Source organism: Varroa jacobsoni, unplaced genomic scaffold (assembly GCF_002532875.2).
Source record: "Varroa jacobsoni isolate VJ856 unplaced genomic scaffold, vjacob_1.0 scaffold_1104, whole genome shotgun sequence".
Taxonomy (NCBI): domain Eukaryota; kingdom Metazoa; phylum Arthropoda; class Arachnida; order Mesostigmata; family Varroidae; genus Varroa; species Varroa jacobsoni.
Window position 1 is genome coordinate 762,278 of NW_019214006.1, and position 18,717 is coordinate 780,994.

Here is an 18,717-nt window from a genome sequence, read left to right on the forward strand (position 1 = left end):
ATTTTCCGACCACCCCTCTGAGCGGGGGTCGGAAAATCGTGTCTATCATCCACAAGAGGGTAGCACAAGCGCAGATTCGTTAGTATGCATATTAACTGACAGTAGAGAACACGAATATTAGTTAGCACATCGTGGTATACCATTTGACAGCTAATATTAAGCGTATCTGTGGATGCACCATTGAAGTACAGAGGAACCAAAGTAAAGAAAAAATCAACCTTAGGATTTAGAATTAGAAGTAAACAAGGTAAATATTTGCTTCCTTAGTTAATCTGATATAAATGCTCTTTCCGAGGCTCGAGCGAAGCGACCGTTTTCCGGAAAGTTGCAATCTGACTTAGCCATGCAATGGCTACACGAGATACGACCACAGTAATGTGAATAGCTGAACATATTACCATTTGTGTGTGTCTACCTCCGGTTTCAACGAAACATATTTGTTGATTCTGAAGTTTAAAAATATAAATAGTACAAAAAAAATTCAAGGCTTATCGGAGTGTGTCCGAGATAGTAGGCCGTTGGTTCTTTAATACGGTCGCATATGTATATATAGTGTTTATTATGTACATTTTTGTCGCCCTTACGGCGTTCTAAGCGCCGAAGCTCTTGAAAATAAACATTCTTTTCCTTCGTATTGTTTAGCTTTTCAATCTGGCAATTGCTACGGTTAATGTGTCCTTCGAGCGGATTAGCCGATCGCTCCGATAGAGGTCAGAATCGTGCAGGACAGGATGAAGGCGTGCATGCACAGCTACGCACACAGTGCAATAACGCGCGGCGCGTTGATCACATTCGTGACGACCACTACGAAGGCAGTGAAACGTTACCAAATTCGAATGCTATTCGCGGTCGTAGAGGTCGATTTCAGGGTGGACCTTGTTACTGATGACGGAAAGACGATACACTTTGCTGGATGGGTTCAATTTCGATTTATTTTTAGTGAAAGTGTTACCGAAGCAAATATCTCACACGATCGCTCGTTGCGGCTTATCCCAGTGTCCCTAAGAAGATGTCATCGAAAAACGCACGGATCCCTCGACAGGCGGAAGCCAAAGCCAACTCAGGAGGCCAACCGAGCAAGCTGCTTGGCTAGGAATCTTCCCGTTGAAAAGGACTTCAGTTCCTCTATTCTCTAGTGTCTCTTTCTACACTTTCTCCCCTCTCACATGTATTTACTACTGTTGCTGAATATTTATCTGCCGCACGCTTCGACCTTTCGAATATTTGTATTTTTGCCTCGATCCTTCATCTGATTGTTACATTCTTTCAACATTATCAATACAGTCGGATTACCATCACCGTCTGACACCTTAGCAAAAGCTGTATTCAGCGTCTATATATATATATATATAGGTAGATACATTATAGCAGCGAGTGGCGTAGGTGAATCATGTATTACCCGCTAGCACAATGAGCATCATCATTGGTGAGTTATCTTGCCGTAGCTATTTACATAATAATATAACGGCTACCTAAGCACGAACCGATCTTTGGCGCTACGAATTTGACTGGCATTGGTACTGGACGAGTTCAAGGATATAAGAACCTACTTTGGGGCATTGAAATCATTAAAACGGTGTATACCTTCGAGACAGGGTAAGGCAGTCAAACGACAACGCTACATGCCTCGACCATTCGTACATTTCATAAGCAAGCACGTACTGTCAAGCATGAATCATCGATAAGGAATAAGGGCGAAAAGGAGACCATCTCAACGAACAGAGAAATTTGGGACAGGATAAAATTCTACTATTGTCTAATATCAGCAGCAGCAGCAGCAGCAGCAGCAGCAGCAATAACATGATTTTTTTTGTTGAAATGAATTGAAATGAAAAACAGTTGGTTTATCCTGTCAGCACGAGCGATTAAATCGAATGGAATCACTATTGTTTCACATAGCTTTGTGCAATTTTGCATGAATACTCGTCGATGAGAAAAAAACAAGCAGATCAGATTGTTGCTCTGCCGCGTTTTCGGGATCACGTAGTACCGCATCTATGCGGGGCAGGATGGCATTAAAGCGCGGCGTTAGTGAGCGTGCCTGCAGTAGCCAATCGTTAAATGGTCACGAAACGATACGGTAATACTAACTCGCCGTAACGACCGGGTGTCATGCCTTTCTTTTTCACTGTCATTTGTTATTCTTTCTGTCCTTCAACGAAATTCTGGAGTTGGCCTGTTTACGGCCGGACGGCCGCTATACTAATTGTAGGTCCGGGTGCTTACTTGTAGGCTTTTGATCGCGCTTTCCTTAAATAACCGGCGACTGAGTGAGCTGAATGCTTCGAAAGCTTTTATGTTCGCTGGCTGAACTATGTCAGAAAATGAGCACCCGTGTATCGCATGTTTTCCAGTTTTTATATATGTGGTAGAACAAATGGGCTACACTTGGCTCAACCCCATTTCGAATACATTGATGGAAGCGAAGGATGCGCTTGAGACAAGCAGTTGTTCAAATTTGAAGGTGAGGTTGAAGGTTGGATTTGTTTGCGAAAGAACCCGTTATAGTCTAAAGAGCGGACGTAGGAAATCGAGGCATGCTATATTGAAACGAATAAAAGATACAGTATTAGTTAGTTCAGTAAATTAATATTGAACTAGCAGTTCCACTTGAATTCTCTCTTGAAATTTCCCAAGCTCAAATTGCGTTCTGTATAATATGCTCGAGCAAACGTGCATCTCAAGCCAGAGCAGCTCTTAAGACTAGAGCATTCGTTTCATGAGATCGCCTCTATTTTCTATCCTTAATTAATTTATAAAACTTGCATAGAAGAGAAAAATTAATTTATAGAACTTACATACAAACTTGTCAGAAGTTTGAGTAGATACGCTTTGTCTTTGTGTTCGACATAAATCAAGTTTAAGAGCAGCGCGCTTTAACGACAACAATTGTATGCCTCTCGAGGTATCGTTAGATTTGTTCGTTAACTTTATATACTTATCTTCGTTAAAGGTTCCCACCGTGTTACGCCAGCTCTGTATTACTAGCGCCATAATGTCGTGCAGTTCTCATGCGTGAAAATCTTGCCCGACTTAAGATGCGCAATCCACAGATCGATACACTGGGATCGACTGTACTATTTTCATGCAAGAGGCCACGGCCACGAGCACCGAAAATCAGCAAGATAATGAACAAGATCGCTGGCGTACGATCGAAAATCAACGAAAACGACTATCAATAAGTACAGTGGTGTTAGCCTTGATAGAAAAACCAAAACACTTGACTTGTAAATAGAACTATGGTCGGGCGCAATTGTTACAGAAGATTAGAAAAATCGACGAAGGAAATGGGACGTTATAGGGAGACGGTAGGTAGTCGTGCTGCCGAATAACTAACACAGCCTTTTTATATTACATAGGTTTTTATGTTTGTGCTGCTACCTGAATATTGCTACTAAGCCTACTAGAACGTCTTCATCGAGCTACCGTTTGTCAGGCTCCTTTATGTCAACATGTCTCTAGGACAACAGCATCGACAACAGATATTGGATGCTCGTGCTATCACTGGAGCTATTTTATTCTAGTCCGACGTGTACCTGCCACAACAGATGATGCCTGTTGACGCAGACATCTCATACAAGATAGTATGTGCGTGTGTTTCTATATGTACGGCATATTTGCTCTGTATAAATCGAGTATATGCGTATGTGTGTCGTTAACGCTCCGCATTATTCTCGTTCTCTAGCGAGTCCAACCTCCCTTCCCGACTGCCGTCCGTTCGCCTGCTTGGCCGCCGTAGGTCGCTTGGGTCGTTCTGTTCCGCCTGTTTTGAATAGGAGAAACTTTATACTGCTTGTTCGCACAGCCGGCACTTTCCTTTTGGCATCGGGCTTTTTGGCCTACTCCTATCGCCTCCTAGCCATCTCTCGCTGTCCCGATGTGTTCGGCCTTTCACATTATTTAAGTTCTTCTTCTGTTGGTTCTTTGCCCTTCTCCGCCGCCCGTCAACATCGATACCACTTCTGTTGTTGCCGCTACCGTCGCCGCCGTTGGGGCGATTGCTCGTCAGCGGGAGGGGCTCCGTCTTTCTTTTTGTTAAGTCGTCGCTATCGTTTTCGCCGTTAGCGTGTTGTTCTGTTGTGTTGCGGCGTTTATATGCCTCATTGTGTTTCTCGACGGCATCTACCGCTACTACCCCCGTATCGTGCTGCTGTTACCGTAAGCACCAGCATATTGATCAAACGCGAAAAACGCGCCGTTTCCTGTAGGGGACTTCTCTGCTCGCCTGCTTCGACTGCCTGATGCTGTGCTTACGTATCGTTGTCTGCCAGCCTTGTTTTATGTTGTGCTTTACTGTCAGTTACGCTCGTACACCTGCGTGCATGCACTGAGTACGATGATGATTTCGGCTGTTGTTTTCGCCGCACCCATTTCATGCTACCGTTGCCCTAGCCTGGCTCAGTCTGTGTGTGCACGGAAAAAGCCCGTGCGTATGTAAAGTTTCTTTCGATGCTCTTTGTGTTCATACGAAATCTGTTAACGCAACAAGGCATATCTCATTTTTCGCGCTACAAGCGAACGTACAGCTTTTTAACTTACCGATAGAATCTTGAACTATAGTACTTCAGCAACACTAACGGCGACAGGCGTCTCGCTCCGAGGATTCTAGAGAAAGATTTTTGGTTTAAGGCACACACGAATTCAAAATAGTAAACGAATGTCTAGTTGATGAACCAAATAAACATTAAAAAAATGATAGAAAGACTTTTTAGTGGCAAATAAAAACAGGTATAGATAAAGGCCATCGCAAAACTGAGTCATGCTATAGAACATTGAGTATTTATAACGGAGATACTGGGGCGTTTACAGTAATAATAAAGTTTGTGGTACTAATGGTAGCATGCCGAGGATCGTGTCGTCGGCAGATGCACAAATGGACAAACAGTAAAGCTCTTATTAATCAGCACGCTTGAGCGGGCACACCCGAGCAGGTTGATTATTGAAAACATCTTTCCGAGTTTATTTCTTACCGACCTGACCTTTGTTTGCTAAGCCCCCTTTTCGTGACAGCTGACAATGGCTATGGCGATTGTGACCTTTGGAATGTCAGCGGTCGTAGAGATGCTGCTCCCTCAGTTGACGATGCTGCTGGAAAGACTTCCTGTGTCTGGTTTGTTCTACCCTCTATCTGCTGGAGAGTCCGCTTGAGTTCGAACGGATACCGCTGGGTGGAGACAGTTCCACAGGTCCATATGTAAGGGACATATTTCGAGGATCTCGGATCAGAAGGGGAGATACTCAGAGTAATATGTTGATCGTGCGCAACATTATGAAGATCATAATGTTGCGCACGTTTTTTCGTTCTCGTTAGCTTTGCTGCCATCTCATGATTGACATAATATTTCAGTCAGCGGGTGATTCCTCAACTCTTTTTACAATCATATCTTTCAAGCTCTCCAGTGGTTGCTATCGGAGTAGGAAGGCAGTAATGAAGCGTGAAAGAAGGAAGACTTTGTCTTCTTTCGACTGGCTGCTAGTGACATATCCTCTGGCAAATGTTAGCCCACGTAAAGGCGCGTCACATAACAACAACACGAATCGAGTGATGCGCAACAACCGGCAACGCAACATTCGATTATACGCAACACATGGCCAATCTGGCCTAAAATAAAATCGATCACGAACCTGCCTCCCTATATTGTCATCAGTCTGATGCCAGGATTGACGGTGCTTTGCTGGAAAATGAACCGAAAGCTGTCAAAGCATAGACGATCTATCAACAACATGTGGATTTCCCATAGAGAATGGCGCATTTATCGTCAAGATTTATATGTGCACCAACGTATTATCCACCAATGCAGCCCAAGGGCCATAGGTAACCAATGTAATGCAGACCCGAAAGGAAATGCGCCGATCAAACGAGTCACTTGTACAAACTATTGAAGGAGGTTTATACTCCCGAACAAAATAGGCATAAAACATATAAACGCACACAAAGCATGTGACGACGATACAGTCAAGACGGATGCTATAACATGACAAGTTACCGATTATGATACTGATGAAATTGGCGATCTCAATTGTAATACAAAAACACTAACTTGTGTTACTTATTATAATAAGAACAATAAAATTGGAGGAGATTAGCCATAGGTGGTAAGTTCAGTTACCTAAGTATGGAAAGTAGTCTTTCTAATCATCCAGACTAGGCTGAGCAGAGTACAACGACAAGTGACCGGCCTGTGACGTGTGGTTTTTTCACGCCGCTCGGTGCTTCTTGATTTCCTTAGTTTCACATACCTATTAATTGTTAGAACCCATTACATTTCTTTCCATTTTATAAACCTTTGCTACATATTCACATCGAATTCTACGTTGAACATGCTTGCTTGACGTATGCTATCTTATATAGTGTCTATAGATAGTATGGACGTTTAAAGCCTACTTCCGTATCGTGGATGACCCACCAAACAGAAGATACACATTTGTCTACAGATTTAAGTGTTGCATACGTTTTAGAATGTGAAAAATTAAAGATTAGAGTGGAAACTGACTTAGCTTAAATAAGTGTATGTTGATTTGGCACAATTTAGGAACAAACAACCCGACTCGATACAAAGTCAAGGTCATATAGTGAAGGCGAGAACTAGAGGAGAAACATCCCTATTAGAACGAGCAACATATTGTTGACTGGAGCTTAGCTCCTCTTAGCTCAACAATACTAGATCCTTTACTTGCATTTGGTCCCATAAATATTCCACTACCGTCGGTTTTCTGCCGTAGATTAGTCTGGTGAACGGGTGAGGCATTCTATAAGACTCCCTCGTCTAATTTTTCTGCCCGGAACATTTTCATGTTCTGACATCACGATGGTAATGGACGCGCGCTATGCCCTGTTGGAAATAAAATTGTCACCTTGATTAAAGCCCTCCTAAGTGCATGCTGAAACAGCTGTGTGCAATAGAATCAGGTGAACGGCACCAATCACTGTACTACAAAAAAGGCATTAACAGGGCACACATTTTTGAGACATTATACATATATATATATATACATGGATTTGCCTTCCGCTTGTCTCTTCGTGCCCCTCCCCCGCCACTCTGTTCAGTTTTCCCTCTTATTACTCTCTGATTGGTTCCATTGTGCTGCCGTATTTGGAAATAGCATCCGGGGGTATTATTCATGGCCAACACGAGAGAACAGAACAAACGAGCGACTCAGCTGTAGTTACGCTGATAAACCCCCTCGCGATTAGCACTACCTTTTCCTCCACAACCAACAGCTTTTTTCGCTTTCTGCTTCTTCACTTGCACTTCTCGTGTGGCAAGCTCTTTCCTGTCTTGTATGCTACATAAACGAGACGTGATTGATTATTAAGTACGTATAACAAATAGTGGTACTATTACACGCAGCCGTCCGCGGTCGGTTAGAGTTCGCAAGAACTCTACTCGAAGAACGTGTAACCACGACAGATGCACTGGCATCTTCTGATACAGCGGGCAAACCTACCCGGATTAATGGTCGCGCATCCATACGATTATGTCCGATGACAACAATGATTGTCACAGCGTTTCTCATATTTCTTTATTCATCTCTTATTATTGTCCTTGTTGTTGTTGTTGTTATTATTGCGCTGTAGCTGTGAGAGCTATAGGCGAGAAGAAGACAAACGCTAGTGAACGCGATTAGTCGTTCGACTGGCTTGCAAACCCCGGCTGCAACTGCTATGGTAAAAGGACAATGCCATACCGAAAACCTGCGTATCATCTTCATAGGGGCAACTAAAATGAGCGTGGGCAGTAGCGGTACTCGTTTATAGTGGGACTGATATGTTATAAAGATGCAGTGACTTCCCTCAGGCATATGGGGATAGCTAGCGTGCACACAGGATACATGGTTGCAAACGACATTATTGCACTCTTCGATTTGTGCCTCCTTACTCCGTTGTCTTGTTGATTCTCGTAGGCGGAATAGACAAAAACAGATTATGCACACTAATACTTGTTCATATATAAGCTATGTGTTTGTGTGAGATGTGCTACAGTAGCTAGAGATATTTTAGACTCAAAGGTCCGCTCGGAACTGTGTAATCCATATGACGGAATGCTGGACATGATGAGAGGTTTCAATACGATACAAGCCGCTATAGTGCGCGCATCTTTTTTTGTTTCGTTCATGCAATGATCTGTGTGTTTATTGTGTTTCAAGATGTTACGAGCAACGACAATTAGAATGAACACAAGTAGTGGGTTACGAAAAAGGGCCTAGTCAGGCCACAGTAGTCGATGTGTCGACAGTGTCTCCGCCTGGTGAGACAAGGTCGGTGTCTTCAAGTTACGGAAAATCGCTATAATCTACACCTATGAAGGTCATGAAATACAGAAGAATGAGAAATTAAGTTTTTTGCGTGCTGGCCACGGCCATTATCGTGTTCGCCTGTCTTCTTCGTAGAAACGTGTCATCTTTCCTCAGCGATACAATACAATGAGAAGTTGTACGGCGCAATCTAGAAGGGCAATGCTTCCATTTTATCTGTGTTTGTCTGCATGTAGGTCTATTGCACCAATTGAATGTCCTGCTACCAGCGATGTTAGAATGGCTGATGTGCGTAATGTATATGGATATACATGCCAATAAAAGGGATCTTTCACACTGTGGTATGTATCATCGGTCTACGACGTGACGTAGATGTCTGCGTTTTCCGTACTTCAGTTTCCCGGCGGGTCAAATTCTCCGTCACCTCTCTTGAGCTACTACGCCGCTTCGCAGCTATACTATAACAGAACATCTATACCTGTATTTAATATTTATCTATCAATACCTGTCGGCGTGCGTCTTCAGATCCATATCATTCCTAAGCGACCCAATTCTCATGTGGCTGCTGTGCATGATTATACAAGCTCTGTGTGCCCTGTTCGTATGCTGTGCTATATTATACACCATTGCCCAAGCAAATGTAACCAAATAGCTCAACCGTACATAATGGTCAAGCCGTTATTGAATGAAAGCCTGCTTTCCGCCATTTTGTTTATGCTATGTGCATTTAGTATACAGATACATGTTGTTGGCATTGTTATCTATCTAAGGCTAACGCGCTTAATCTTATATTTATAAATTCTGCATAGAATTACTACGTTCTAACAAATTTGGTAAGGTGCGTATTCAATGGTAACGCAAAAGAGTAATCGCTCTGTGCTACTATTGTTTTCGAAAATTAATTGTTTAGTAATGGACAGAGACGTAAACAATGGTGTTTTGTTATCTCTTGCAAAGATCATTGAATAAACTCAATTTGCAATAGTACCTGAATAAAAACAAGAATGCCACCTATTAGCGGTCGACGTTTTGACGATATTCTCTTCAAAGATATAATCATAGCAGTGCTCCTGATAACCTGAAGTCTGTTGCCGTCACGGTCAGAAGGATTACGCATGCACCATAGAACAGTGTGGGGTCAAAACTGTCAAAGGACCCAATAATGGATAGCTAAATTCACAGCGTGCCGAATAACATACGGGGAAGATCTGAGTGAAATACAACTGTTAAATTGTCGGTCTGTTTTCTTCTTTACTTAACGATTCATTTTCCCGTGTACCGTTGCTGCCGTACGCTTTCGAAGTTGCTATTCGGTGCCACCTCATCCGTTTCGATCTTTGGACCCGTGGTGATGATGGGCTGTAGCGTATCGATACCGCTGATGTCGTCAATATGCCATCAACTCATAGCTACCTCAGCCTGAGCATGCCACCCACCGCCGTCAGCCGGTCGTGCAAGTGGGCATTCAACATCTAACTAAATATCCGTGTCAGAGTTAACCATACAGCCACTATGGCTAGCAAGTTATGACTCTCGTTGAAATCACAACGCGGTTAGCGCTAACGCTACCGGCTGGAAGCATCGTAACGGCGAAACATGACAGTAACAGCTGTCCATGTGGCCCGTTAGACATCAAGGTCAGGCGATATCGAGTGGGTGCAACCAGTTCGTTGCTACCCTTGTCGCTGTTGCTGACTGACGCCAGCCAGCCAACGTTTACCAGGACATAGATGATATTCACGCCAACGATGGGTGGCAACGAGGTGCCTGTGGAACGATAAACTGTCACTCACACCAGACTACTCGAAATGTGTGAGGTGTTGCGTATGGACCTCAGCCGTATGACAATCTCTTAAATCAAGATTATTCATCTACCGACCGACCGACCGATCGACCATCCAGTCAGACGAGTGGCTTTGATGAAGATGAAGGGTAGTTTAATTGCTTGCTTTCCTCCGGTGGGCGTGATACGCCTCAACTCGGTCTGCTTTGGTCTGATATCCGTACTTCTCTATGTCAGCTTCAACGTCTGGAGGAATTAAAAAGCAAATTACAGCGGAATACGTTTATATGCATGTAGTGGGGTGCAACTGGAGATGGCACCTGCTGGAGTGCCTTTCTGCATGCTCGTGCCCTCGGTGCGTAGAAAACGGAGCTAGAGATATTGCTTATACCTGACAAACATGTAACAGCTGCTGTGGCTGTTTTCGGGTTGGCACCCCAAAAGACCTCAAGGGGGATCGCGGGTGAAAGTCAAGCCTTGAAATCACATTGGATAGTATTTGCATAAGATTTCTGTACTCTTACAATAGCCGCGACGGGCAGCGGCAAAGACGAACAAGTTTAAGACACTTGTCGTTAATTGTGCTTGGAAACAATCATAAAATATGTAGCACGGTTGAATTTCTGCACGGTTGAATTTCTGAAGTCGATACGGAATCGAAACGTATCACGCAAGTATAGTTAACAGAGACAAACGCTGACCGTGGTTTGTGATCTTATTACGAAAGTTAATTAGAGTAGCTACAGGACTTATTACCATACACATAATTAAGGCACCACTATCATTAGATGATTAGTAACTAAACACATAACATAATAGTTTGATCAAATTTTATATAGCTCTCTATCGAACAGAAATTCGTTAAGCATTAAATAGAAATAATATCGCACAACATTATATCTGGGTTCCCTACGAATAAAGTTAACCGATTATTATTGGGGATATAAAATTATGGAAACAGCAATGGGTATAATAAAGCTGTTTTACTTTATTGCGGCCTGCTTAGAGTGAGCGGACATATCATTCCGTATGTCGATACGATTTGAAGTGTTTGGCTTAATGAAGCCGAACAGTCACAAACTGTAGTTAAGATAAAAGTGCCCTCAGAACGTAGCATCGTATCGCCTGCATGCAGCTGTTAAGTGCGAGTGTATACCTCAGAGGTTCAGTTTGTTGTTTTTTCCCTTTGGGCCCTTTGTGGAGTGCGCACCAATTCGAATGGACTACTCTATAGTGCCGTTTGGCCAATCATAGATATGATTTTCTCTAAGCCATATATATGATCTATATGAAATGAAAGTGTGCCACACGCACTACATAAACTATCATGCTTGCAATCACCCACTTTGTGGAGGATAGGCGACAAAAAGCTATCACTATTGTAGTTCATTTTCGATCAAATTAAACACGGGTCCTAGTTTAGCTTGTGCCTAACGTGGTACATACAAGTTCTAACGCGCTACCACTTGTTTGCACTCAAAAACGTAGCCGCTTAAATCGCTCGGTAGACGGATCTACTTCGATCCTGACCAGGTACAAATAGTAGCGAAGATCTTTTTCGTATCCAGGAATGAGTAATAGTGCCTTTCCTGCTGTCTGTATTATCCCCTTTCGGAGCTGACATTGTCTTTGGGAATGCGCGCTCCCGACATTCGCGGGAAACTTTCCGCCTGTCATTGAGACTGGATAATTAGTTAATCCATACTTTTTATTGGGATATAACATATCTGTCACTGCTGCAATTATTACTCCAATTTCTACCCCTTTCAGCAATAGGAAAAGTGCAGTCCTCTTAGTCAAGCAAGCAAGTAGCGCTTATTGTCTCACTCCTACGTGTACTGTGACTCTAACTAGAACATCACAATACACGCTGGCCATGGCTAAATTGTGAACCTAGAAGGCCTTATTCAGCTGCCTATATGATCGCACGGTAAATGTGAAGGGGGTTCCAAATTGGCAAATCATAACAATTCTCCTAAACGTTTTTACTGCAATCACAGCAGCGGCACTCAACGAAACCGATAAACATAAGCAGCAGGAGCTGCAGGCATCGTCACGGTCTCATACTCAATTCACGGATGAGATTCTCCCGCGTTTCCGCAGCAATGTAGAGTAAACGACATTCGTTCCCACTTTGTTTCGTCGTTCTCTGCTGGATCGTCCTGCAGACAGAAAAGGACTCAATGGGACATCGCATCTCGTTTCTCCTGCGCCCACGCGACGCTACTAATCTAAACCGCGTCGTAGATTAACAGGCCGTTGAGTCTGCTAATGCTGCAGCGACGGCCATGAGCGGTATGAGCGCCTCAGTGATTGCTTCCTACCGCTGTAATGCTACCATCGCACCCAGTGCGATATAACGTCGCACGACGCCTGCAAAGGTAGGGCACTGCTGTCGTTACCGTTGCGCCAGAACCTCACGGCAAGCTTGAGGTGCATGGACCTGTCTGTTTACCCGTATGCATTCCGGCGACTAAACGTCAATCTGGGGGGCATTCGATTTTAAGCGGTGTATAGTGAATGTATTTTTGGAGTTGTACGTCTGCCACTGCCGCTAAGTATAGCGTATTCCGACGAAGTTCAATGATACTGTATAGTGTCACTAACGTGTAAATACCTTACCCTACAATCCAGCTATTCTAGCCTTCCATTTAGGTGAGCCTGCCAGTTCTCTGCACGTTGACTGCGGTAGTATTCTTTTCAAAAGTCTAATCCAAATGCTTCTCTAAAATAATGTTGGATTTTGAGAATGTTGTCGCTTGCCGTAATAGAAGGTCGATAAAGCAAAATGTATCGTGCTTCTGAAAGAACGAGAAACGAAAATAAGCAATTGACGTCTATACGTCTATGAATATGACTTCTTTAGTTAACAGAATTACCGATTTTAAATGGACTACTCAACTCCACAGGTACTGCCGCGCTCCGCAAAATGGTTTGGTCTTCATATGGCTGGCCTTCGCAGCCTATTGATAGCGCTGGGGCCGTTGGTGCGCTTGCTTGCCCAACAACATGAGTAACCTCTGTACAATCAGGCTATGTCACAATAACTACTGCCCACAGGCACAGTCCCACAATAAGTGAATAGGCCAGCGCTGGCGCCCGCGTGAATAGCAGCAAAGCAAGTAAAGCCGTTGTCAAATAACGCCGTCCACATATAATCACTATTATCAGTTGCAATCTCCGTCCCCATCAACAAAAACAACAACGACATCTACTACAGCGACGACGAAACTGTTGGTGGGGAGCAGGTCTGTGGGGCAAGCCGCTCCGCGTCCCGCCACCGCGGCAATTGATTATAATTAGTTGTGTCGTTTTGGTTGCAGCGGATGTTGATGTTGTGACGACTATTACCGCTACTGTTCTTGTAGCTATTGCTGCCGCCGCCGCCGCCATTGTTGTTATAGTTTGTTCCGCCTCGTCACGTAACTGCGTCTGTAATAGCTATGTTGGCATTGTGTATGTGCTTAAACTTTTGACAGGATTCATAGCAACTGTAGTTTCTTGATTATGTCGCCTTGTCGTTGTGGTTTATTCCCGGTAGACGCGATGAGCGTCGTCACCGGCGACGATGAGGGCCTGTTACGCGCACAGACACAAAGGAGCGATGCAGCTGGCCATTAGATCGCGGCTTAAACTAGCTTACCTAGTTAGCTGAACAGCATCCACTAAGTTACACTGAGTAAAGAGGCTACCGTACGATGATCAATGGCTACATCGATAGTCAATCGTTTCCATTATCACTTTTTTCTTGCGTCTTTCTGTAATGCGTCTCTTAATCTGATTAGTTTTAGGATTATTGTTTACGGCATGTATGTATATCGATAGTTTCAATAATTTTTCCTTGAGCAACTGGAAAGTATGGGTAACGAATGCACAGCTACCAACGAAGCTTAGTCGCGGATATCCTGATGTTACTGATGTAGCAATATCTGGAATTGAACGATGTTGTTACCATTACGACCAGCGTATCATCGAAGGCGACGTGCTAATGCGGATAAACTAAACCAAGACATATCTGTCATGTACCGTGCTGCTCTTCCGTATTTGTTGGAGAGACGATTATGTCAAAAGACAGCTTTGCCAGTTATCGTCGAGCGCGAAAATAGATAGATTATAGCAAGGGGGCTTGAAACGTTTTACCCCCGCTGTATTATAGCTATCATATCATGCAGTTAGATGCAGTGATGGTATCGGTGTTCATGTCGCCAGTGAATCCTAGCATTATCTGTTTCATTACTCTTAGTATAGAGTATATAGATCCTATGTGAATTCTAAATACGTTATGAGTGAATATTTAAGAAAAAACGCATTTGAATAAATCTGTTTACTTTTCATGAATTTATTTATCTGAGCCAAGTCGTCTATGTACTTTCGAACGTACACGTAACTTTGTTTCGAACGTGAAACTGTTTTTAAATGAGTATAACTCACTACACGTATATACAGTTGTCATATTTATATGCGGTTTCACGTAGAGTATTGTTAACTGAATACCCTTTTTTTTCTGTAAAGAAATAATCTTGTTCTTTACGATTTGTTTTTTTAGGCAAAAATCTAAAAAAAAAAAGGCCAACACGCAAAATGCGAGTGGTAGCGACAACAGCAGCGACGTGGAGCGTGTTACTCTGTCTCGCAGCCATCAATGTTCGCTCGGTCACGAGCGGCGATGATGTCACGGAAGCTCCTTCGGGCGACATCGAGGTTACTACTACACGTCTACACAAGTCCACGTTCCAGGAACAGCCATTTTGGACTACGACAGAATCATCCGACAAGGATGACACAGTTACAACAGCGGTTCCCGGTGCACGTCTAGCACATGCTGATATTCGGCGGGTAGGTCCTAAAGACGTCGTCTATCAGGGATCTGTAGCTACTCCGGAGCCGACAGCGCCAACGTCAACTGAAATCGTTACATCTACATCTGAGCTAATCGGTAATTCTGAAAATGCCGCGGAAGACGATGAGCAAAAGAAGCGTGAAGATGCTCCGCAGAAAGTTAGCTTTCAGGTGCTGAAGAGCGCAAATGATGCTTACCGGCCAGCTATGCAGAGCGGGCCTGCAGTGGTAAGACGGACGGAAGTGATGCAGGAAACGTACCGGGCATTACCTAACGATCCTGCTCCCACCATCGTGGACAGTGCATTTAGCCCCACCCTTGTCGAAGAAACTGGCGACACCATAAACGACAAAAGTATCGCCTCCGGAGGCATCCATTTGCCCGACCAGATAACCGATCGTGTTACGCAGACAGGCGCCGCTGCCATCACTGCCATTACTGCCGACAAAGACGCTAACGACAACAACGACAAAGCAAACGCGTCGCGATCATCATATTTAACGTATAGCGACAACGGCCAGCATTACGCCGCTGCTGTCGAAACGATCACGGCGACAGGCAAAACACCTTCCAGTTCGAAAACACCGCTTTCGATTGGGATTGCCATTAACTCGAAGCAGAATCAACAGCACCAGAAGCTAAGCGCCATTGCTGTCGCTGCACCTACACAGGAAATCAGCAACAACGGCCATTCGATAAATGGCGACCAGTCTGTCACGGATACGCCTTTTCCTTCGGCCGTTGCTATCAGTGTCAACAGCCAACAGCATCATCGTCATCCAGAAGTGGCAAGTAAATCCACACAGACTGCAACGAAGCAGACGGCGCATGACAAGAAACCTACAGATGAATCAGCGAACATCTCCGATATCGACAAAGGCAACAGCTTTACATCAACCGAGTTTCCAACAAGGGATCGTCAGACGACAGGTGACTCCAGCAGTGGATTAGTGGCGTCGATGGCAAAAGCAATGGCCACCGTCTTTGTCTCAGTAAATGCGACAAACCCTGTGCCGGCCCCCGACGTCGTGACCACTGTCCGACTGACGACGGACGACCTTTCTGGGGAAGCTAGTTCCAGCTATACGACCACCACTATTCATGATACAGGTATAACTACATCGAGCAGTAAAAGTAGCATCAACGGTCGAAATCGAACTAACGCTATTAATAGTTACCCTGCCATTAGCGGTACCGAAAATAACAGTACAATAACGGCCACAGCAACAACCGATGAAGACGACGCAGACAAAGTTCGCTCTTCTCCTTCCTCTTGTCGTTCGACTGCTGTTACCCGCGACGCCGCTGGTGGAAGAGGTACTGCTGCCGTTAATCCTGCTGCCGGAGTGCCAGCCATTACGCCAGGTAGAGGCAACAAAACTACCTCCTCAGCACCTCTGGCTGAAGCAACTCTTGAACTACGGCTTAACGAGGTCGTGGCCGTAGCAGAACATATCATTAACGGAAATACAACTTTAAGTAATAGCTTCGTCACCAGGGCGAGTAACGCGTCGTACCCTACAGTCACCGCCTCCAACACGGCCATCGTCGCAGCTGGTACAGCAGAAAGTACAGTAATCAGTGCCGAAACGGCTGAATCGAAAAAAATTAGGAGAGTCAAACATGAACAACAACAACAGCGACGACGACAGCAAGAGCCGATAACGATGCAGCCGCTGCACGGCCGACACAAGCAGCCCCTCGAGCTACGCCAGCCTTCCGAGGAAAGCGACATCGGCAGTAGCCCGATGCTCAACGACGGAACAAGTGACGCGACAGAGAACTTTGACGACACCCCCGTGGAGGAACTCCCGGCCATGTCCATGATGGCCCTTAAAGCTGGTCCTTTAGTAGAGTTCAGTTACAAAGAAGGAACGCCAAAGCCACCATCGCGCAGTGAGGTGCGCGAGCCAGCCAAACCTATTGGCGAAATTACTGAGGATGATCAGGTTCAGACAGCTGATAAAGACGACACGTAAGTTTTATTACAAAAGAACTGATAGTTTTTATAGAGAGTACTCAATACTGTGTTTTAAGATAGAGAAACTCGTCTAAATTCGATTCGCGTAAACGGAGTGCTTTAAGCAATGCCAACTTAGAGGCATCGCTGGGACACGATCTTGTTTACTTTATTTTTAGGTCGAAAATTGGACATGATTTGGGTATATATACAGTTAGCTTTGAAGGAAGAATAAACATGAATAGACATTGCGCCGAACGTTCCAGTGATATTTATAGATATAGGTTTTTTGAGTGTCTGTGTTTTTCATTGAAGCGTTCTATCGATTTGTAGTCGATCTACAACACGCTTTTTTCGCCTACGAAAATACAAAAGTCCGTTCTAATGACTGCTTTGCTAATTAGCGTATAGAATTATGTTCCCACCCGCCAAAACGGAGGCATAAAATAACTCTGAATGGCCGTTTCGCCATCATAGGAGCAGTGTATATTGCAAAGGCTTGGCAACAGCTACTGAGGCGCGATGTTTGAATTGCATGTTTTACACTTACCGAGCCGGAATCGTACCCGCAAAATAGCTTTTTGTTCTGCGTGGCGTCGTAAATATCCGACGGTCAGCATCATCATTACTAGCCTTTCTGTTACTTTTTGTTATTGTACCTGTACTGGTTTTATGGGCCCTTCACTATCTCGAATCGAATTCATGTGCAGCTTACTCAGTCGACCGACCGACCGACCGACCGATCAGGCGGTGTTCCACACCGAGCTGAATCCCATCGCCTGTTTATACTAATCACGGTCGCGTGTCCCCTTCGTCCTCCTCTTTCTCCCTATTTCTATAAATAACAAATTATCGCATGCAACGCGAACAAATGAGCGACAACGTTCGACGTAACAACGGCACCCGTCTGGCGTCACCGCTGCGAGGTTGCCCATCGCGTTCGTTTCTCGTCTCTCAATCGACGCTGTCTATCGCGCACGCCGTCCGCGCTGCCGAATGAACGAAAGCCGGAGGACCAATACTAAATTCTGCTAATAGCTTAAAGTGGCTTAAGAGAAGAGCCTAACAAAGTTCTGTCTCGGGAAGTCTATGGAACGAGGATGAAGGATATTGCAGCGGTAGCAAGGCAAATAAGGGTTAAGCGGAAGACTCCTTGTGGACTAGATAAGCAAATGAGCTAACCGAGGTTATGCAAATGCTTTACTTGCGGCCAGTCGACAATGGAGCTAGTGAGTTAACCGCTGGCAGCGGTCGCTCAAGAGAACAGCGAAACGAGTGGCCTGTTTCTATGCTGCAATCCACTACAACTCCTACGCACCTACGAGATGACCATATACCCTGCAGGCCGCTACTAGGACCACAAATGCTGCGCTGACATACTCGTATGCCAACTCGTACTACCGTTACAAGCCAACCTGAAACTAGTTTCGGAAGAAACTGCGTACCGCACCAACGCTTCTGATAATGTTTCATAAAGTTTTGTTATATGAATAATCTGTTGTCGTTGTACTCTTCGTGGCTACTGAACGGGCAAACGAGCCGATCAGGACAACTTAACAAATATTGCTACGAGGAAGTGTCCTAACGCTTTAGATGTCGCTTTTGAATGAACACTGTTCTAATATGGCGACAATAGTCATGAGGCGACCCCTAACACGGGAACGAGAGTACGTGAATTTGTTGTAATTGCTGGTGCGGGTTTTGTATTCGTGGGAACGTTGCAATGTTTGAATAATAGCGTGATTTTTTTAATAGCTTTCGTTTTAGTGAAGGCGTTCACCACGTTGAATGATGCAACTTTGGTTGTCTTCATTTCAAAGGGTAACGTTGCATCTTGATTTTTATTTGTTGCCAGATTATAGTAAAGAAAAACTATAT

General features: G+C 44.4%; 1 protein-coding gene across 14 annotated transcripts in view; it reads left to right on the forward strand.

Moving 5' to 3' along the window:
- LOC111266639 (uncharacterized) overlaps window positions 1–18,717 on the forward strand; it is a 149,373-nt gene that overhangs the window by 108,650 nt on the left and 22,006 nt on the right. For 13 of the 14 annotated variants that reach the window (XM_086970986.1, XM_022844289.2, XM_086970991.1 and 10 more), the window contains one exon: window positions 14,586–16,854. In XM_086970986.1, the coding sequence (XP_086827112.1) occupies window positions 14,621–16,854 (2,234 nt within the window). In that variant the 5' untranslated portion in view covers window positions 14,586–14,620. Of the gene's footprint in view, window positions 1–14,553; window positions 16,855–18,717 lie in introns of those variants that run through there. The other variant, XM_086970993.1, reaches the window with a different exon arrangement.